We start from the raw sequence: 22,777 nt of genomic DNA on the forward strand, positions 1-22,777 counted from the left end.
TTAAGAATAAATTACAACTTTTATTCAGCAAGGATGCATTAAATTGTAAATAATGTTACAAAAACATCTATTAAAAAAAAAATGCTGTTCTTTTGAACTTTCCATTTCCAAATTTCACAATTTCCCACAAGCAATATGAAGCAGTCTGGTGACATTACAGTTTACAGCGCGTTTAAACGATGTTTAGATCCATTAAATTGTAATATTTTGGCCATATTTATACAAAGGCTGATGTATTCTTTGATGTTGGCAAAGGTTTATAAATGATTTACGTTACAAATCTAGTGAGATAATGCACACTGTTTTTCCAGATGAACCTTAATTTAAATTCAAAGCATATACAGGGGAAGAGTTTACACCCTTTCACACACACAGTCTTTACTGGAATATTACCTGTAAATTACCATTACATTTATGCATTTGGCATATGCTTTTATCCAAAGCTACTTACAGTGCATTCAGGCTATATATATATATATATATATATATATATATATATATATATATATACAGGTCCTTCTAAAAAAATTAGCATATTGTGATAAAGTTCATTATTTTCCATAATGTAATGATAAAAAATAAACTTTCATATATTTTAGATTCATTGCACACCAACTGAAATATATCAGGTCTTTCATTGTTTTAATACTGATGATTTTGGCATACAGCTCATGAAAACCCAAAATCTAAAAAAATTTGCATATTTCATCCGACCAATAAAAGAAAAGTGTTTTTAATACAAAAAAGTCAACCTTCAAATAATTATGTTCAGTTATGCACTCAATACTTGGTCGGGAATCCTTTTGCAGAAATGACTGCTTCAAAGCGGCGTGGCATGGAGGCAATCAGCCTGTGGCACTGCTGAGGTGTTATGGAGGCCCAGGATGCTTCGATAGTGGCCTTAAGCTCATCCAGAGTGTTGGGTCTTGCGTCTCTCAACTTTCTCTTCACAATATCCCACAGATTCTCTATGGGGTTCAGGTCAGGAGAGTTGGCAGGCCAATTGAGCACAGTAATACCATGGTCAGTAAACCATTTGCCAGTGGTTTTGGCACTGTGAGCAGGTGCCAGGTCATGCTGAAAAATGAAATCTTCATCTCCATAAAGCTTTTCAGCAGATGGAAGCACGAAGTGCTCCAAAATCTCCTGATAACTAGCTGCATTGACCCTGCCCTTGATAAAACACAGTGGACCAACACCAGCAGCTGACATGGCACCCCACACCATCACTGACTGTGGGTACTTGACACTGGACTTTAGGCATTTTGGCATTTCCTTCTCCCCAGTCTTCCTCCAGACTCTGGCACCTTGATTTCCGAATGACATGCAAAATTTGCTTTCATCCGAAAAAAGTACTTTGGACCACTGAGCAACAGTCCAGTGCTGCTTCTATGTAGCCCATTTCCTGCACACGCCTGTGCACGGTGGCTCTGGATGTTTCTACTCCAGACTCAGTCCACTGCTTCCGCAGGTCCCCCAAGGTCTGGAATCGGTCCTTCTCCACAATCTTCCTCAGGGTCCGGTCACCTCTTCTCGTTGTGCAGCGTTTTTTGCCACACTTTTTCCTTCCCACAGACTTCCCACTGAGGTGCCTTGATACAGCACTCTGGGAACAGTCTGTTCGTTCAGAAATTTCTTTCTGTGTCTCCTCCTGTGACACCTCTCGCTTGAGGGTGTCAATGATGGCCTTCTGGTCAGCAGTCTTACCCATGATTGCGGTTTTGAGTAATGAACCAGGCTGGGAGTTTTTAAAAGCCTCAGGAATCTTTTGCAGGTGTTTAGAGTTAATTAGTTGATTCAGATGATTAGGTTAATAGCTTGTTTAGAGAAGCTTTTCATGATATGCTAATTTTTTGAGATAGGAATTTTGGGTTTTCATGAACTGTATGCCAAAATCATCAGTATTAAAACAATAAAAGACCTGAAATATTTCAGTTGGTGTGCAATGAATCTAAAATATATGAAATTTAATTTTTATCATTACATTATGGAAAATAATGAACTTTATCACAATATGCTAATTTTTTTAGAAGGACCTGTATATATATATATATATTTTCAGATCAATCGAGCGCAACAAATGGCTTCTGGAAGTAAAAATCGTATTCATGTTCTCAATAGAGAAATGCATTATTATAGCAAGAATCCTTAGCTATGTATATATATATATATATATATATATATATATATATTAGGGATGTGCACGGATAGTCGAACATTCGAATATTCGTTCTGCTCTAATTATTCGATAAATAAAAATGATATTCGAATTTCGCAAAAAAAAAAAAAAAAAAAAAGTTCACAATAAAACCTAATTTGGTCACTTTCTGTGATTCTCCACGGCATATTTGAAGGTGTATGCAAGCAAAAAATAATTAATGAATGATTAAGGGGCCATTCACATATCGCGCCTAATAAGGCGTGGAAAAGGCTATGCGCGGCGCTTTCTCCTTCTTTCCAAAGCGCTCGGGCAGAAGCGCTCCTGAGGCGACGCGTTCTCTCCATGAAGACGCGGAAATTTCAGCAAACGATAAATGGATTTGCAGCACAAAAAATCGCTTTCAGTAGCTCTGCTACTAAATTTATTTCAAAATGGCAATCCATATACAGCTATGATCAGCTGTTCCTTCATCTTGGCTGAGCTTTCAACGTTGTTACAGGAAAGGATGAAGCTGAATGTTTAGTTCTTGTCACATGACCCGCAGTTTGCTTGCGGCATTCTGAAAAGTTGAGATGTTTTTAACTGGATGCTGTGCGGACGCGTCGCTTCCATTATGAGCGCGCATACCGCGCGCCTACATTGGAAATAACGAACTTGAGCATGCAAAAGACGCGATATGTGAACGCCCCCTAAAAGAACTGCGGTCTTCTACAGTACTTCAAATATGCCGTGGAGAATCACAGAAAGTGACCGAATTTAAGAACATTGTGTTGCGGCATCTCTCAAGCAACGAATAAACACCGCTAACTTGGAGAATGCAGTGAAAACTCCTCTTCTCGCGTCTGCCCTAGACCCTCGGCACAAACATCTCAGGTTTCTCGATGAAAACATGAGAGAAGTAAGAAAAAAAAAACTTTTTTGAACATTATCGGATCATTTTCCTTGATGCGAGTGGTGCGGATGCAGTCGCCACGATGAAGAGGATGCAATGCCCACTCGTCGGAAAAGGCAGAGCCAGTTCTTCAGCGATGATTACAGAGAGTCCAGCCGAGACGAGTGGGAACAGTTCTTGCTGGAGCCATGTATTCCACCAGATGAGGATCCCATTCAGTGGTGAAACGAAAACACAAAGCGCTTCACAAAACGTATTCGCTTAACACACCGTTATTTGTGAGTCCCGCCAACGTCTGTGGCGTCAGAGCGTGTTTTCTCCTCGGCCGGCCTTATTGTTAACAGACTAAGGAGCCGACTTTCCTCCGATCATTTTTACATGCCCGTATTTCTTAACAAGAACATGTAAAACAATAGAAAAAAAGTTTAAAAAGATTTGCTGACAGTTTAAAAGTTAAGTGTAAGCTACATTCTGTACAATAGCCTAATTGCTGCAGGCTGCTTTACGTTTGTTCTTTGTTCACTTTTTTTTTTTTTTGCTTTTAATCTGTACTTTTGTTTGTTTGCACGCATTGTTAAAGGTTTTCAGGTACAAAACACGATGTGTTATGTTCAAGCTTATTGTAAGCTTGTTCAAAATGACGAAAACAAATGTTGCTGAAAAATAACGTCTGACTCATTAAACTTAATTTAAATAAACGAATATTCGAATATTCGTTTTTTGTGAGCTCAAATATTCGAATGTGATATTTGTGGAAAACACCCATCCCTAATATATATATATATATATACATATCGCTCTTATGCAGATTACATGATTACTCTGAACTGTTTACAAAGCTCCGCTGCTTTATAATTCACTTTTCTATATAAATATGCATTAGATGGACATCTCTGACAATTGCGCCTCACAGCTTTTTGTCACACTTCTCCATTCATCAGGGCTGCGACTCTGCAATTGTATACTATTATGCGCGTTTCGTGTTTATAAGAGCAAAACATTCTGATTGGCTAGTAACGTTAGTTTGATTGAGAGTGAAGCTGCTCCTCTCTAACCATTGGCAGGCGCACTCATGGACTCAAAAGTGAAATCATTTAAGATTTTTTTTTTTCTTTCACAGCCAAACGCTGCACGCCAGAAATCCGGCACGCTTCCGGAGAACTTTAAGCCCTGTATTTAAGTATCTGAGATGTACTCTCTCTAAGACTCTGGGAAGTGCTTTTCATAACTAGAAATTTGGCAATTAAACTCTCATGGTAAAGGTTTTTTAAAGGTCAGGTAAGTCGGTCCCTGAAATGCTTATACATAGCTAAGGATTCTTGCTATAATAATGCATTTCTCTATTGAGAACATGAATACGATTTTTACTTCCAGAAGCCATTTGTTGCGGTCGATTGATCTGAAAATAGTTTTCTGATGTCCACACATCGCAAAGCCTCTAGTCACAATGCTCACAAGATGAATTAATCTGAATAAAGCATTTTAAGAAGTCTACTGAATTGCTGTCTGTACTAATATTGTTTTTACCTTCAAACAGCTAGGATGTGTAATCTGAGCACAGTTGGAGCACTCCATGAGCTCTTCACTAGTTTCCTGGTTGCCTTCCCCACAGATCTCACATACAGCAGAGAGCGGCAGACCAGGCTATTGAGAAAACATTAATCAATATAAACAAACAAAAGAAAGGCTACATTAAAAATAAAATGCACAATGTGAAGACACTCACAGCGAGACACTGGCGCAGGACACAGGTCTGTTTGAGTTTGCCAGGTCCACCAAATTTCTTCATGTCTCTGCAAAAGTTGCAGTCTCCACATTCTGTTCGCAGACAGGCCTCGCACCGTTTACAGCGTACGCGGCGGCGGCGCAGCACCGACATATTAGAGGATGGTTTCGATGCCCGTGGAAAAACAGGTGTGGCTGCCAGCTTGGGACGAATAACAGGTGGAGGAGGAGAAGGGGGCTGGTACCAGGGGGGCTTGGATAAGGGACAAAGAGAAATCAGAGGTAAGTTCTACAGTGTGATGGGTTAAAGGGAGAATATTCAGATGGTATTGTAAAGAAAAAAAAAAGAAAAAAAAGAGAGAGGAAGCCAATTTTAAGGTTTTGTTTTATCCATCATTATGCCCCCTTTTGATGGCAGTTAACTCCAGCTTCATGTTTAAGTTAAATATTTAGACAGTCACAATTAAGAGTGCAGCAAATAAAAGGTTCACTTCATATTTTGCTCATACTGCAATCAAAAGGAGGACAAAAAACGGTTGACCAACATATGGTTGCACTATTAATTTAATGTATGCTGGAACAAAATAACTGTTCTGACAAACTGATTTTCATTACTATAGAAAAAAAAATTAAACAAGGAAATACCATGATGTTACAAATACCTCTTCTGAATAAAATTAATTATTCCACTGTATGGCACGAAATTACAACTACTGATCACAAAAATTACAATTGACAAAAACTGGATGCTTTTCTGGAAAGCCAATTACGAACAACCTATTTAAAGAAACTAATTCCGTGATCTTACCCTCTTTGGCCATCTGACAATGGGTTTTCCTGTGTAAGAGAGTTCAGGGATGTCTTCAGCATGTTCTTTCAATAATGCCTAAAAGACAGAAAACAAAAACACTTTCATTAAATGTAAAAATGACTGAACAGATTCTTAAGCAACAACACCTAATATTAACCACTAATATCCTGCATGTCAAATTACATTTCTTATAAAAAACAAAACAAAAAACTAAACATATCAAAAATATCACCAGCAAGTACATCAAAATAACCATTTCCAGAAGTATAAAACACAATGGGCATGAGTTCTGACCTGTAAGTCATGTAGAAGGGCAGCAGCATTGTGTATTCCCGAAGGCACGCATTTCTTATGTGACGGCAGTGACTCCAACTCCTCCACCAGGTGCCACAGCCCCTGTAGCTCAAAAGGAGTCAAGTGAAGCTTCACCCCTGGTGCATTAGGTGGAGATGGAGCATCGTTGTTATCCATTTCCTCTTCAGCATGGCCATTTAGTACCTCACAACCGGAGCCTTTCTGCCTCAAGCCTGTGTATTGGATTTGGAAAACGAGAAACAGACTTAAGAGTATCTGTGCTCAATACAATCAAATCTGAAGGAAGTGAATGTGTTAATGTGCTTACCAATTCCCAGAGAGTATTTCTGAAACTCAGGGATGAGGTAGGAGGTGTTGGTCATGCTGTACAGATAACGCTCCAACACATACCAGCACATCTCATGAAAGAATGGATACCGGAACTTAGCTGGCACCTGAGGAGCAACCACAGACTATGATCTTTATGACTTTTTCTATCCCCTGTTATTATTTTCATTAAAAATACACACCTTCGCCTACCAAATTTCAAAAATTATGTGAAAAAGAAAACTCTCATTACTGTAAAACAGTAAAAAAAAAACAATAGGTACAATAAATAATACCATGATTATTGGATTGCAGTAATGATACATCTTTTCCTCTTCATTTTGATGAAAATTGAGGAGAAGTGTGCTTAATTTGCAAAATGGTACAGTCCAAATGTTGTGGTTCCCTTATCGAGTCGGTCTCTCGACATTACGTATGGGGGGAAATCCATTTCCTCGAAATTATGAAGTCTGATTGAATAACTCTTTTGCTTGCAAATAGCTAATGGCGCCCCCGCCCTCACCTGATTGGCTGACAGCCATCAATATAAGTGATGGCGGGCGCCAAGATACCTCAGAATCTTTTTTTCTTTACTTGAGTCTGGTTTCGCCGTGGATTCACGCATTCAGAGCGGAAAATTGTGGAAAATTATCCTCTTGGCGTTCCGGCGATTTCTCACTTGCGATGTCACTTTGCCGCATGTGTGGTGGGCCCATGGATTTCCCGGACGCACACGAGCAGTGTGTGCTGTGTCTGGGTCGGGCTCATGCACAGGCGGCATTCGAAGGATCGGGATGTCGTGCCTGTGAGGAGCTTCCCATCAAGATCCTTCGTGCTAGGGTAGCCATTACCCGTAACGGTGGCCCTGTATCTCCTGCCTCTCCCCCGTCCGCCGCCGTCGAGCCGCGAACCGAGAGACTGCAGAGAGCTCTGTCGACGGATTCTGTCGAGGTATTGGCGTCGGCCCAACGCCCACGCCATCCTCACGTGAAAAATCCCCTCTCATACTCTGAGGCCAGTTCCCTCCCTCCACTAGAAGCGCGGGAAATGGTCTTGTTTGGATATGAGGAGGACGACGCCATGTCTACGAATGCCTCCGACCAGGGAGCGTGGTCCGAGGCCCCGTCTGAAGGTGCCCCCGCCTCAATGGATGCGGAGCTTATGGCGATCCTCACGGAGACGGTGGCAGATATGGAATTGGAGTGGACAGCCCCCATGGAGCTGCCATCTAAGAGATGGATGGACGGATCCTTCCTTGGCGCGGGCCGTCAGGCTGAAGCCCCGCAGAGACCCGCGCCCTTTTTCCCTGATGTCTACTAGGAACTCACGCGGGCATGGCGCTCCCCTTACTCAGCCCGAGCCCATGCACAGGGGACCCAGCTGCTGACGATGGTGGAAGGGGCGGAGAAATTAGGATACACGCGACCGCCTCCCGTCGAGGATGCAATCGCGGTCCACCTGGCATCTTCTCCAGGCTGGAAAACCGCCTCTTTGCCTTCTAGGCCATGTCGAGCCACTGCTCACATCGCAGATGTGTCTAAGCAGTCTAAGATGATGCCTCATTTCCTGCCGAAACGGTCTCAAGCCTCCCCTGCAGCGAGGTCCAGGTCCTCTTCAGCGCAGCGCCCGGCGGGATATACTAGGTGCGCATTCCCGAGAGCGGGAGAGCGTCGTGAGCCAGAGCCACCGTTCCGCCAGAGGCAGCCCAGGAAGCCTGGTTTCTGTACGAAACCGGCCTCTAGCAGCCAAGGGAGCCCGGCGGGCAAGAAGGAGCAGCGTTCCTGATGCTCATGCCAGGGAGAAGAGAGCGCGGGACGTGTTCGTCGGACCCGCGGTGAAGAGGGTGTGTTCCCGCCTAGAGTTCGTCAACAGTGTAAATGTTGTGTCAGTGAAACCGCTGTGTTCGGTTTCAATAAACATGCATTACATGCTTCAGCAAAAGAGCTTTCTTACTCCCTCTACTATTACCCGTGACATAAGCGAAGCCTCTCCCCCGAGAGACGCTTCGCAAAGCAGAAGCTCGGGGAAACCCGAGGAGGTGACGATGTATGTTCCCGTGCAAGAAGCCGCGGACGAGTCACCTGTCATTCATATAGCGGTCAATGCTTCCCCGGTGGCTGGCGCGCAGCCCCCGCCACAGCATGCATTAATGCCCCCTGAATTAAGTCATCTGAGCGCGTGGGCGACGCTCCCGGCGGAATCTTATTGGGTGATCAACACGCTAAAAGGCGGCTATACGCTCCAGTTCGCTCGCAGACCACCCCACTTCATCGGTGTGATTATGACAGAAGTATCAGAACAGAGCGCCCTGCTGCTACGAGCAGAAATATCCTCTCTCCTGGCCAAACAAGCAGTCGAGATAGTGCCCAGGGAACGGAGAAATTCCAGTTTCTACAGCCGTTATTTTCTAGTTCCGAAAAAGGACGGAGGTATGCACCCCATCTTAGACCTGAGATTACCGAACAAAGCGCTCGCGAAACGCACGTTCAAGATGATAACTGTGAAGCAGATCCTGTGAGAGCTTCCTGCGTTTTGCATTCGAGGGTGTGGCATATCAGTTCAAAGTGCTGCCGTTTGGGCTCGCTTTGGCTCTCCGCGTATTTACAATGTGCATGAATACAGCGCTCGCTCCCCTGAAGCTCAGTGGAATGCGCATACTGAACTATCTCGACGACTGGTTAGTCATCGCGCGGTCGAGAAGCGCTCTTGAGGAATACAAACACAGACTCCTCGCCCACCTGACAAGTTTGGGGCTGTCAAGTCAAGTCACCTTTATTTATATAGCGCTTTAAACAAAATACATTGCGTCAAAGCAACTGAACAACATTCATTAGGAAAACAGTGCGTCAATAATGCAAAATGATAAAGGCAGTTCATCATTGAATTCAGTGATGTCATCTTTGTTCAGTTAAATAGTGTCTGTGTATTTATTTGCAATCAAGTCAACGATATCGCTGTTGATGAAGTGACCCCAACTAAGCAAGCCAGAGGCAACAGCGGCAAGGAACCGAAACTCCATCGGTGACAGAATGGAGCAAAAAACCTTGGGAGAAACCAGGCTCAGTTGGGGGGCCAGTTCTCCTCTGACCAGACGAAACCAGTAGTTCAATTCCAGGCTGCAGCAAAGTCAGGGCTGTCTGTGAACATTCAGAAGAGCACACTGCAGCCGCGCCAATATATCACATTCCTGGGTATGATACTGGACCCGCGCCCTATGATCGCGAAGCTGTCAGAGCCGAGAATCCAGTCGATTCACAATACACTAGCCCAGTGGTTATCAACCTGGTTATCAACCTGGTATTGTAGGTGGGCCGCCAATTATTTTCTGTTAATTTCGAGTCCATTCTAGGGCTGTGCGATTAAAAGAAATCGTCATAAAATCAAGATTTGAGCATGCGCGATTTCTAAACCGCTTTATAGCACGATTTTCCACGGCCCTGACCTCCCTTAGTTTGCTATCCGATCCAATCAGAATGCATTGCGCCTAGCGCGGGAACAGAACAGACAGGGCATATGCCTAACTCCAGGTTCACACATTGTCTGTGATGCGCCTTTTTTCCGAGCCCATGTTAACGGATCAGAGCGTTCACACTGCATGCGGTAAAAGGCTAGAAATAAAAACGTGCGAAAATAATTAATATCCAACACATGAGCATAGAGAGAATTGTGAGTGCACAGGACGCAGTTTAAGTGAGAGGAGACACGTTTTAACTGCGCACACTCTCTCCGCGCAGAGCAGCGTGTATCTGAGCAAGCACGTCTGGTTTTGTGACAGAGCAAAGGAAATCTGCGTGCGAACAGAGAGATTCGCACTCGTGTAGTATTTTTATTTGCTTTCGCGTTATATTTATGCGCTCTCGCTGCTGACCGCATACACATACTGTATACACACTGCAAACACCTGAGGCACCGCTACAATTAATGAGGTCTATGAACAATGCATGGCAAAAAAGAAAAAAAAAAGTCCCTGTACACGGGATTTTTTATTTTTTTGCCGTAAGTCTATACATTTTGTTACATCTTTACTATAGTGATAATTTTGACTTATGTCGGTTCTAGAGACGTTACAACTTTTTGATAAAGCTCTTATTGGTTTTCTTTTGGAAATATGTTTCAAATTAATCCTGAATGGATTTATGAATGTAAAAGGATATCGGTGTGTGTCACAATCGCAAAATAGATCAAAGAAATCGCGATAGTTTTTTTTTTTTTTCATATGGCACAGCCCTAGTTCATTAAATAAATACAGTTAACAATCTAGCTTCTGAGTACTAAGTTATTAACCCAACAATAGCGGGGTCAGTTAATTTTTTTGCAGTGGGCCGCGAGTTGAAAAAGGTTGGGAACCACTGCACTAGCCCTCTTCGTTCAAGGCAGAGCAATCCCCTTAAGAACGTTTCAGAGGTTGCTCGGTCTGATGGCGGCTGCAGCCTCCGTCTGCAGACTGGGCTTGTTGCACATGAGACCGCTTCAACACTGGTTACAGAGCCGAGTGAAGCCGTGGGCTTGAGAGCGGGAACGGAATGCCTTACCATAACGCGTTCATGTCTCGAGACTCTGCCCCTTGGTTCGGCACGACCATATTCGAGCAGGGTGCAGCTATGGGCAGAGTGGTCAGACGTGTAGTGGTCACTATGGATGCATCACTATCAGGCTGGGGAGCCCTATGCGATGGCAGACCAGCATTCGGTACGTGGGCAGAGGACCAGACGTGATGGCATATAAACTGCTTGGAGATGGAAGCGGATCATCTAGCGCTGCAGAGTTTCCTTCCATTCGTGAAAGACCGTCATGTTCTCATCAGAACGGACAACACGGCGGTGGTGGCTTACATCAATCGCCAGGGAGGTTTGCGTTCGCGATCCCTGCAGCGATTAGCGAGACAGCTGCTTTTATGGACGGACAGGGTACTTCTGTCGATTCGAGCAGTGCACGTACTGGGCAGTTTGAATTGCGGAGCGGACATGCTGTCCAGGGATGGCATTGTACATGGAGAATGGAGGCTCCACCCGCAAACAATAAATATGATCTGGAATCTGTTTGGCAAAGCGGAGATCGACCTCTTTGCGTCGCAGGAGAACGCCCATTGCCCTCTGTACTTCTCGCTGACAGCATCCCCCCTGGGGGGAGACGCGCTGTCGAGCCGCTGGCCCAAGGGACAGAAGTATGGTTTTCCCCCAGTTAAGTTAATGCCGCTGGTGCTGCAAAAGATCAGGGAGGAGAGATGTGCGTTGATCCTGGTAGCACCCAAATGGCCCAACCAGCCGTGGTTCCCGGAACTGGTGAACATGTCACGGCTTCCCCCGTGGCGGATCCCGCCGAGAAGGGACCTCTTATCCCAGGCGAGGGGCACCATATGGCACCACAACCCAGAGCTTTGGGACCTGCATGTGTGGCAGATCAGCGTGGAGTATATCAGCGAGTGCTGCAGACAATAGCAGAGGCTAGAGCCCCTTCGATGAGGCGTTTATACACTCTGAAGTGGAAAGTATTTGCTAACTGATGTGTTGACAAAAATGAGGACCCCAGGAGTTGCGATATCTCCATTATTCTGGACCTTCCTACAGGAATGTCTGGATATTGGCAGTTCTCCATCTACAGTGAAAGTCTACGTGGGCGCTATCGCCATTTTTCGTGACTTGCTAGACGGCCTTCAGTGGGGAGGCACCCCCTGATAAGCTTTCTTCGGGGAGCTAGGCGGCTTAATCCACCTCGCCTTTGTCAGATGCCGGTCTGGGACCTGTCGTTAGTGCTTAGTGCGCTGTCCGACCCACCTTTTGAACCAGCCGAGTTTAGCGACCTTAAAGTGCTCTCATTTAAGACGGCGCTACTGCTCGCGCTAGCTTGCGGGAAATGAGTGGGAGACTTACATGCCCTGTCAGTGAACAGCGTGTGTATGCAGTTTGGACCGGATGATTGTATGGTCAGACTTTTACCCAAACGCGGCTACTCGCCTAAAGTGCTCTCAACGCTGTTCAGAGCTCAGATAGTAACAATTCAAGCATTTTGCCCCGAGGAGGACAGTAATTCAGTGTCTCAGAAGTGTGCTTTGTGCCCCGTGCGTGCTTATGTGAACAGAACTAGCCAGTTTCGAACGTCAGAGCAGCTTTTCGTCTGCTACGCGGGTGCCAGGAAGGGCAGCGCGCTGTCGAAGCAGAGGCTATCACACTGGATAGTGGAGGCTGTGCGACTGGCTTATGTTTCCCGGGGAACCGCCTGCCCAATCGGGGTGCACGCCCACTCCACAAGGAGTTTGTCGTCGTCATGGGCTTGGGCGAAAGGCATGTCTATTCAGGACATTTGTTTTGCAGCGGGCTGGTCGTCTCGCAACACGTTTGCGAGATTCTATAATTTGGACATTCCTTCATTCGCATCACATGTGCTGTCAGTGCAGGAGGAAGGAATTGAGCAGTCATTGGAGTAGGCTATGGGCACGCGCCAGATGGGGCCATGGTTTCAACCAGGTCGTAAAGACAGCGTCAGTTATTTTAGTAATAGCTGCGGTTGATGTATTCATTAGCTATCTAATGTGGTCCCCGTATTATGCCCGCATTATAAGCCGGCAGTGTATTCCCAAGCACCAACATTTTGCTGCATTTTCCCCATATCACACCAGTGTTGCTTATCTGGTTGCACGGGATTACGATGGTGTAGAAGCCGATTTGACTCAGTGCCAAGAGAGGTTTCAAACAGGATTGGTACCCGACCTAGAGCTAGCGCTGTAAGAATTAGTGCTTATGCTCTACTGTGGCTCGATGCGAGCCGGGCCGGACAGTTTTTTTCCACACGGCGGGGGTTTTATTGTTCCCCATACGTAATGTCGAGAGACCGACTCGATAAGGGAACGTCTCCGGTTACTCACGTAACCTTGGTTCCCTGAGAGGAGGGAACGAGACATTACGTAACCTGCCGTGTGGAAAGCCTTACAGCCTCGTAGCTCTCGTTCAGTCGAAGATTCTGAGGTATTTTGGCGCCCGCTGTCACCTATATTGATGGCTGTCAGCCAATCAGGTGAGGGCAGGGGCGCCATTGGCTATTTGCAAGCAAAAGAGTTATTCAATCAGACTTCATAATTTCGAGGATTTCCCCCCATACGTAATGTCGAGAGACCGACTCGATAAGGGAACCAAGGTTACGTGAGTAACCGGAGACGTTATATATATTTAAAAAAAAATTATTTCTTACTACTTTGTTTATCTCTCTGGTGAAATATGACCCACTCATGTTCTTGCAGGTTTTGTGAAATTTATTTACTAGCAGTAAGCCCATAAAGGTTCATGTAAGTTACACAAGACAATGGTGGTTGCAGTAAAATGCTAGACTCACCCGTGTCCTGTCCTCAATGTTGGAGATGTAGAGCTGCATGGGGATGTTAAAACTATGTAGAAAGTTCCCACCAAATACAAGTGTGTCTACTGGAGTGTACACAGCATGGACCCATCCTAACAAAAAAAAATAAAATAAAGGTTTTATTTAGGTATTATTCACCGCAAACATGTCATTTAAGAAAGCTCAAATGAATCATTCAAAACTAAAACCATGTAAACACATGGTAATCTAAGAAATTCTAAATAAATATACACACAATATAACAATTAAGTGTTTTTCATGTAAACAAATGTGTTTGCCTGCATGTGCTTACCTGAAGGAATGATGAAGGTGTAGCCCTGCTTGAGCTCAATCCTCTGGCAATCAGTGGCCTTGTCACCAAGGAAGATGTCGCCTTGTTTCCCTGACAACACCCAGTTCTCATAAAGCTCCAGGTTTTGTGGCGTGGGCGGGATTAACCAAAACACCTGTAGCAGACACATCCAAATCGAGCTCATCTAGGCCAAAACCATTTTGGGGTATTTTGACAGCAAACTAATTGTCAGATACAAAATAAAACAGTTCATATGACATTATCAATGAGCTCTTGTGTCCCTGCTAAATTAAAATCACAATGATTTCAGCACGTACACTACTCTTCAAAGGTTTTTTTTCAACAAGAATCCCGAAATGAAAATTGTCATTAATCACTTACCCACCATATCGTTCCAAACCCATAAAAGCTTTGTTCGTCTTCGAACACAATTTAAGATTTTTTGGATGAAAACCGGGAGGCTTTTGCCTGTCCCATTGACTGCCAAATAAATTACACTGCCAAGGTCCAGAAAAGTATGAAAGACATTGTCAGAATAGTCCATCTGCCACCAGTGGTTCAAACGTAATGTTATGAAGTGACGAGAATATATTTTGCACGCGAAGAAAGCAAAAATAACTGACTTTATTCATCAATTTGTCTCTCATATGTCTTTCATATGATGTCTTTCATACTTTTCTGGACCTTGACGGTGTAATTTATTTGGCAGTCAATGGGACAGTCTGAAAGCCTCCCGGTTTTCATCCAAAATATCTTAAATTGTGTTCGAAGATGAACAAAGCTTTTATGGGTTTGTAATGACAATGAGATAAGTGATTAATGACAAAATTCTCACTTTGGGGTGGAGTAACCCTATAACTATGACTGGGAATGTCGTATACACACATTAGAATGAAAATACTACTATAAAACGCTGAGTTTAGTTGCTGTGTTTCGCAGGGGTCTTGTGGGAGCATTGTGCATAATCCTACACATTCCACAAGGTTTTGCGATTATAAAGCTGGAAATTCCTGCAAACATTTATGCACTATTGTATGCAAGTTGAAGCCTAACCGATTACGAGAGCAGATCAGTCATCCGCATCTTTCCCACTCTCAAAATGCACAAATGGCCTCATCCATAATATCCATGTTGAGTTTGCTCTGCAAGGGAGCTGCATGCTGCAATACAAGACTAGCCCGCATTCCCACTCGTCTCGGCTGGACTCTGTAATCATCGCTGAAGAACTGGCTCAGCCTTTTCCGACGAGTGGGCATTGCATCCTCTTCATCGTTGGTGACGGCGGCTGCACCCGCACCACTTGCATCAAGGAAAATGTTCTGATAATGTTCAAAAGTATTTTTTTCTTACTTCTTACTTGAATTTGGTCACTTTCTGTGATTCTCCATGGCATATTTGAAGTACTGTAGAAGACCGCAGTTCTTAGGGGCCGTTCACATATCGCGTCTTTTGCACGCTAAAGTTCGTTATTTCCAATGTAGGCGCGTGGTATGCGCGCTCATAATAGCCGCACGCGGTGCGACGCGCTCATTTTTTCCAGGCGCGTCTGCACCGCATCGAGTTGAAAACATCTCAACTTTTCAGAATGCCGCAAGCGCACCGCAGGTCATGTGACAAGAACTAAACATTCGGCTTCATCTTTTCCCATAACAATGTTGAAAGCTGAACAGCTGATCATAGCTGTATATGGATTGCCATTTTGAAATAAATTTAGTAGCAGAGCTACTGAAAGCGATTTTATTTATCCTTTACTGAAATTTCCGCGTCTTCATGGAGAGAGCGTGTCATTGTTGCTTAGTAACGGCAGATGCCCCAGGAGCGCTACTGCCCGAACGCTTTGGAAAGAAGGAGAAAGCGGCACGCCTAGCGTTTTCCACACGTTTTTAGGAGCGATATGTGAACAGCCCCTTATTCATTCATTAATTATTTTTTGCTTGCACGCATCTTTAAATATGCCGTGGAGAATCACAGAAAGTGACCAAATTTTTGCGAAATTCGAATATCATTTTTATTTATCGAATAATTAGAGCAGAACGAATATTCGAATGCTCGACTATCCGTGCACACCCCTACAAGTGTCAGATTGAGTTTACATATTTGATTAAAATAATTTCCTTATTGTCCAGCTATTCCATTTTATTTATCCATGGAACATGCATTTTTATATGTAGCCTAGATATAATGTTGTCCAGTGACTAGTTTGCATTATTTAGGCATTATTTCATAAAAAAAAAAAATTGGTAACACTTTACAAAGCAACCATTTTTAAAGCCTAATTTGTTAATGCATTAATTAATGAACTAACAGTGTTCACTCAGTGAACACTCTAGTGTTCTTTAGCATTGCTTGTCCCATGCCATGAACCCTACCCCCACAGCAAAATGAACCATGGCTCCAAATGGTGATATGAACCGAACCATTGCATTGGTATATCGTTACACCCCTAGTATATATACACAGTGTTCTCTGACCTTGCAGCCCCGCTGTATGTGATACCACACAGATGTGCCTCCAAAGTCTACATGGAAATCTGTGTAACAGCCCTGCACGCTCATTAGGCAGTACCTGGAAACAGAACACAGGCAAATTTAAAATGGGGGGAAATTACGGTTTTGTTGAAGAATAACAAAAATGAACAAAGAGAGCTGTGTGAGAAATGGGACATGAAGTTAATGCAGCAGGCTTATTTCCTTGTCCTTTTTTGCTTTAAAGCCTTCGCAAGATATAAAATAAGACTGAGCATTCATTAATATAGACTCTTTTAGGGATGTAATATATGCTCACTTCTGCACTTTAGGGTATTGCATGTCAGTGATAGAATTTGTGGCATCTCTTTGTCTTTCCTTCAAGTGTCTTGGCCACATGTTGTCCACCCAGTCAATCATGTCCACCTGTAACAACATGGAAAAAATATTCTAACCATCACAGACTGGTCTAAATATATGTATTTTTTGGCTAGTCTTAAGTGTTAAGGTACCTACCGTGGCAGGTCTTTGGACATAACTCTCTAGTTTAGTGTGGCTAAATTCAAGGCTGATAACATTATAAAGCTTCTCTCTCTGAGAGGGAGGAGTCGTATAATAGCTCTTCCATTGCATCATTGACATCTCCGTCCCCTTTTGAGTATCCACATCCATAACGTCAATCATACGCCGACTTCCTGTAAAGAGCGATGAGCAGGAAGGAGATGCTGAAGCTGATGCTAATCAACATGAAATTCATCAGCATATTGAACCACAAAAACACTTACCTACTAACGACTTCACATTATTTACACTGAAGTCTGGATCTGGCATTCTTAAAAGAAAATATAGCAAATTCAGATTATATTAAAATGTAAAACTTTATAAACATTCTGAAATGTGAAAGAAAAAAAAAAAAAGAGGAAAAATAGGAACTGTACAGGGCATAGATAATAATAAAAAAAAAAATAAAAAAAAGGGACAATCTCTTACTTGATGCCAAGTCCATCAGGTCTCTCAAACACAATGGGGTCCCGAAGCCCACATCTCTGAATGTACTCATATGTGAGGTCTAAAAAACAACAGGCAGCATTAAATTACACACTCCATGAAGATCTTTGAAGAGTTCCATAAAGAGTCTGATCACTTTTTCACCTTTGCCCTCCATGCGTTTGACTCGGTCTGAGCCAAAACGGTTGCTGTGGAGCTTCTCTTCCAGATCGAAAGTCCTCTTTCCATCGATCTCGTCATCGGAAAGGCCATCGTCTTGGTAACGCCGCCGTGTGCCAGACCGCTGTAAGAGTGAGAGAATGAGACCATGAAAAAACGATGCAAGAGCAACACTATTTCTCTGCATACACTCCTCCTTGTCTTCTGAATGCTGAACAAATGTTGCATAACTACCACCATTTCAACTCTTGGGCTATTTGAGCACACACCTACACAAGGCCGAGAGATCCACTTGCCCACAATCAGATACAGTGAGTACAGAAAAGCCCTCTGACTTTCAACGGTGGTCAATTTGACTAACTCAGCATGAAAAGAGCTTTTACTTGAGCATTTCAGTCCTTCATAGTACCAACTATATTATTATTTAGTGAAAACAGTTGTGCCGCTTAATATTTTTGGGGACGGTTTTCACAATGATTTTTTTTCTTTTCAGGATTCCTCGATGAATAGAAAGTTCAAAAGAACAGCATTTATTTAAAATAAATGAATGTTAGTGTACCGATTATGTGGATGGAACTTCTTTCACAAAGGAAAAAAGTATCTGAAATAATGCATGTTTGCAATGTTAATGATGCTGACATGCACCACAGCTCACCGAGAGCAGGTGAGTAACACACACAGAACAAAACAATAAGGCCCTCTCCTCTGCCCTCAATATCTCTGTGGTGAACCATGTGGACCTCTATGAGCAAGCAAACAAAGCCCTACTGGAAAAGAAAAAAGAACCTTCGCATTAGCAGAAAATAGCCCAAACACTCGAATATTGGCCTCATAACTCTTCATTCAAAAATTGAGAATTGCATTATGTCATGTTAAAAACAAGCGATTCAGTATGCGTGTTCTGTTCCAATACATCAATTGTGCTTTGTCTAACTGAACGCAAGATCATGTCCTGTGTGTACATTAATCTAAAACTGCTGTCACAAATTGAAAGTCACCATGTACACCATGTTCCCATTCCAACCAATCAGACAGCAGGGAACCGCCCAAACGCATGCTTGTGTCCATCCCTAGTCAACAAAGCTTCAGTTTTCACCTCCTCTGGGCCTGTGCGCAATTCCTGCACCTGTCACTGCATCTTTCCACCTCTTCCATTCACACCAGATCAACAAACTGCCAGATCTCTCAGTAACTAAAGCAGCAAATAAGCATTTAGGGTGAAACAGTACAACCTGTACTGCAACATGAGTACATGTTAATAATAGAGCACAATAGGGGAACACTGGAGGGGAATGAATGAGGATAAAAAAAAGAACAATGAAACTGATTCCAGAATGAAAACCTTAAATGCACTCTTGTTATTTCCTTGCTTTTGATCACCATCTCATTAAGCAAGCCCCTAGACTGCAGTGCACTAAGAGGAAGCCCATGTGGAGGGCAATGAGACACTACACACCTCGCACCTTCAGTGTCACATCTTCATCCCTCTGCTGGATTTTCCTCTTCCTGCCTCTGCGTCTCATCAACAACACTCCTCCATCAACAAGCGTAAGGATCTCCTGCCCATTCTCCATCCCTGCCTTTCTTTCAAAAAGTGAAAATCTGCCGTCTGTTCTCCTCGGTCATCCTTTCGCCTCTGCAGTGCCCCCTCCCATTCCTCCCCCGTTTCCACATGTCTGATCACATGGTCCACTAAACCAATCTCATCATTCGTCCTCCACTTCCCCAGCCTCGACAAAGACAGTCTGCAAACAACAATCCATCCAATCATCCTTACTTTCAACCACTGTCCTGTTCTTCAAAAACTATTGGGGGAAATGTTACAATCCAACCAACAATATGATTTTAAACAACGCTAACATTATAGATGATAAATTATAAATTCATATCTTGAGCACAAGGCTAAGAGATCTTTTAACTACCTGCTACAAATTCTCTCAAAGCGTCTTTAAACAGAACCACTACAGACAATCACACATTAATAATTTTAAAAGTTAAAAAAGTCAGCGTCAGCAACTAACATTCAGCATTTTTGTACACATTAAGTTGTTAACTGACAATATTTTATGCATTTATGAAATCAAATAAGAGTATTTTTAAATGCCACTTGATCAGACTTTGGTGTGCCTGGGTTTGAATAAAACTAAAATAATTACATGTTATACATACATACAAACACACACACATTTATATATATATATATATATATATATATATATATATATATATATATATATATATATATATATATATATATATACACACACAGTACAGACCAAAAGTTTGGAAACATTACTATTTTTAATGTTTTTGAAAGAAGTTTCTTCTGCTCATCAAGCCTGCATTTATTTAATCAAAAATACAGAAAAAAATGTAATATTGTGATATATTATTACAATTTAAAATAATTGTTTTTAAATTTATTATACTTTACATTATCATTTATTTCTGTGATGCAAAGCTGAATTTTTAGGATCATTATCACATGATCCTTTAGAAATCATTCTAATATGATGATTCATTATCAAAGTTGGAAACAGTTCTGCTGTTTAATATTTTTTCAGAACGTGATACTTTTTTAGGATACTTTGATGAATAAAAAGTAAAAATAAAAAGAAGCTATGTTTTTAAAATATAAATATTTTGTAACAATATACACTACTGGTCAGTAATTTGGGGTCAGTAATTTTTTTTTTCGTTCTTTTTAAATAAAATCAATACTTTTATTCAGCAAGGATGTGTTAAATTGCTAAAAAGTGATAGTAAAGAAAATATTATTAGAATATATATTATTAGAATTTTTTTTATTTTGAATAAATGCAGTTCTTTTTAACCTTTAATTCATCAAATATATTACGTAGACAGCAGAACTGTTTCCAACACTCATACTAAATCAGAATATTAGACTGATTTCTAAATGATCATGTGATAGACTGGATGTTACATGTGACACTGAAGGCTGCAGTAATGATGCTGAAAATTCAGCTTTGCATCACAGAAATAAATTATTTTTTTTAAAGTATATTCAAATAGAAAACTATTATTTTAAGTTGTAATAATATTTCACAATATTACAGTTTTTTCTGTATTTTTGATCAAATAAATGCAGGCTTGATGAGCAGAAGAAACTTATTTCAAAAACATTAAAAATAGTAATGTTTCCAAACTTTTGGTCTGTACTGTGTATATATATATATATATATATATACACACAAAATTATATGAATATTGATAGAGCGAAAGTGACCTGTCAGCTTGGATCAAGAGAACTCGACCATTTTAAAATCACAGGTAAAAAAAACATTAAACCACACACAAAACATTATTAAATAATAAAACAGTATTATGAATTATTAATATTTTTAAAGTTTTGTTTAATTTTGTGGTTATGCCAGATATTCGCGCCAACCAGCCAATCATTTTTTTGTCATCAAATATTGCAAGAACGCTTTGAGAAATTACAGTTATTCTTATTATTTTACTGATTTTTGATGTGACAATGGAAATGTTTCCAGGTCATAAAACGTGGTTCTTCTGCGAGTCGGCCCAAAAAAATTATAATAAAATTCAATCTATACTGTATCCAACCTGTTCGCGAGAATGACAGACTTAACGTTACCTAAATACATGTAAATAATTTTAGTGAACCGTTGCATTCTCCTTTTCCCACTCAAATGACAGCACTGGTGTAGTTGAACTCTGCTAACATTTCAACAGCTTCAGCTAAAGTTTCTGTAAAAATGCAGTATATATAAACAATGTACCATCCAAATCAGAGCATTTTATTGTCCAGGTGTCCACTGCACTTACCAGTCGCTTGCTGTAGCGCGGTTTCGGATCGTCCATCGTCAGGATGAAGAATCACGCGCCAACGAACACGCCTACGTCAGATTATCGCGTTTTAAATAACCGCTCCAACTGTGTTTGACTGTCACTTTATATCAGTGTCCGTTTAACCATACGTTACATGAATAATTGCTGCATTAAAAAAAATCTAATTGTTTTTGAACTTGTCAGCAGGTTCGTTCACACAGAAGCGGGTTTAACGATATCAGCGTGCTCCTTAATACTACAAAACTATTGTATTATAATCTCACACAAAAAGTGGAAGAGGGCAGGTTATTAAAACAACCATAAAAGATGGTCAAGCTAAGCGCTGCTGATGATCGAGAACGAGCTTCAGCACCAACCGCTAACCAGCCTAACGTACAACAAAACAAATATTTACATTACAAAGCGATATGGGATCTTGCTCGTACATACGGATTATATGTACAGCGTTTAATATTGTGGACAACCATAAAGAGTGCGGCGAGAAACACAAAATAATCCCGGTTCAAATTTCAAATGAAAACATATTTCCACAAGACTTAAACTCGCGCTCACAGTGGGGAAAATCCAACGGTTCAAATAGTCCTCTTTTAACTAATAAAATGAGCACTCCGAATAAACTCGTCTAGTAACTTTTCTATTCTAAGTGAAAGTAAGCATTATTTAGACAGCTCCACTGTGTGAATTCACGACAAAGTTAATGTAGTACATCATCCGCCATTTTCACTTCGTCACAAAAACACCAAAAAGACCCGCCCGTTATTTGTTCAGCATCCAATCACAAAAGCATGCGACGCCATGGCCTTTGCTCTTATTGGTTAGTGTTGCTGTCACTTCAATGGGAGGCGGCACTAAGATAAAATAATTGTACACGTGACCAAGGGAGTCACACACTCTCATTGGCTGGAGTTGCATGCCGATCAACACATCTATACAAAGACTGGTTTACATGTGCTGAAAGCTTCTCGTTGCCAACCAATCAAATATTTAATATCAACACGCTCACTTCGTTTTATGAAATTTTCTGCTATAATTTTTTTAAAATCCTTACGAGTAATAGGATTACTAAAAAATACCTTTATTCTTCCGTGGCTTGACGTCGCATCTCCCGCGGACGTCCAGTCCATGATGACTGCATATAAAGCTCTCGCTTGGGGTCGTCTGGTAAAAGAAATCTAGATTTCTTGCGAATTAGCCCAGTGACAGTGAACTAACTTCACTTAAGGTCTTCATTAAGTCCTTGACTTAATTTCGTTGAGTCTAATAAACTGTCTGGAAAAACTGTAAAATTGAATTGTCGGTAAGCCAGCACAGATAACTCCGCATGGTGCAACTTTTCGTTCAACCCAAGCGATCAGGAAGTCGTTGCTGATTGGTCAGATACAGCTCACCGCAGCCACTCATTGAACCGAACAGCTGTCGATAGCTCTACCCTCAAAACCAACTGCAGGAAACGTTTCTC

The 22,777-nt window shown here is 41.9% G+C and overlaps 1 protein-coding gene across 6 annotated transcripts in view; it reads right to left on the minus strand.

Moving 5' to 3' along the window:
- LOC132142595 (lysine-specific demethylase 2A-like) overlaps positions 1-22,680 on the minus strand; it is a 28,453-nt gene extending 5,773 nt beyond the window's left edge. The window contains exons 1-14 of one of the 6 annotated variants that reach the window (XM_059552578.1): positions 22,392-22,680; positions 17,470-17,608; positions 17,308-17,386; positions 17,103-17,149; positions 16,834-17,012; positions 16,637-16,743; positions 16,324-16,417; positions 13,853-14,006; positions 13,537-13,652; positions 6,212-6,338; positions 5,884-6,116; positions 5,587-5,664; positions 4,780-5,031; positions 4,581-4,697 (exon numbers count right to left, since the gene is read on the minus strand). In XM_059552578.1, the coding sequence (XP_059408561.1) occupies positions 4,581-4,697; positions 4,780-5,031; positions 5,587-5,664; positions 5,884-6,116; positions 6,212-6,338; positions 13,537-13,652; positions 13,853-14,006; positions 16,324-16,417; positions 16,637-16,743; positions 16,834-17,012; positions 17,103-17,149; positions 17,308-17,386; positions 17,470-17,608; positions 22,392-22,442 (1,773 nt within the window). In that variant the 5' untranslated portion in view covers positions 22,443-22,680. Of the gene's footprint in view, positions 1-4,580; positions 4,698-4,779; positions 5,032-5,586; positions 5,665-5,883; positions 6,117-6,211; positions 6,339-13,536; positions 13,653-13,852; positions 14,007-16,323; positions 16,418-16,636; positions 16,744-16,833; positions 17,013-17,102; positions 17,150-17,307; positions 17,387-17,469; positions 17,609-18,940; positions 19,099-21,294; positions 22,060-22,391 lie in introns of those variants that run through there. The other 5 variants (XM_059552579.1, XM_059552576.1, XM_059552577.1 and 2 more) reach the window with 5 other exon arrangements.
- Positions 22,681-22,777: the final 97 nt, after the last annotated feature.

Source organism: Carassius carassius, chromosome 6 (genome assembly GCF_963082965.1).
Source record: "Carassius carassius chromosome 6, fCarCar2.1, whole genome shotgun sequence".
NCBI classification, from domain to species: domain Eukaryota; kingdom Metazoa; phylum Chordata; class Actinopteri; order Cypriniformes; family Cyprinidae; genus Carassius; species Carassius carassius.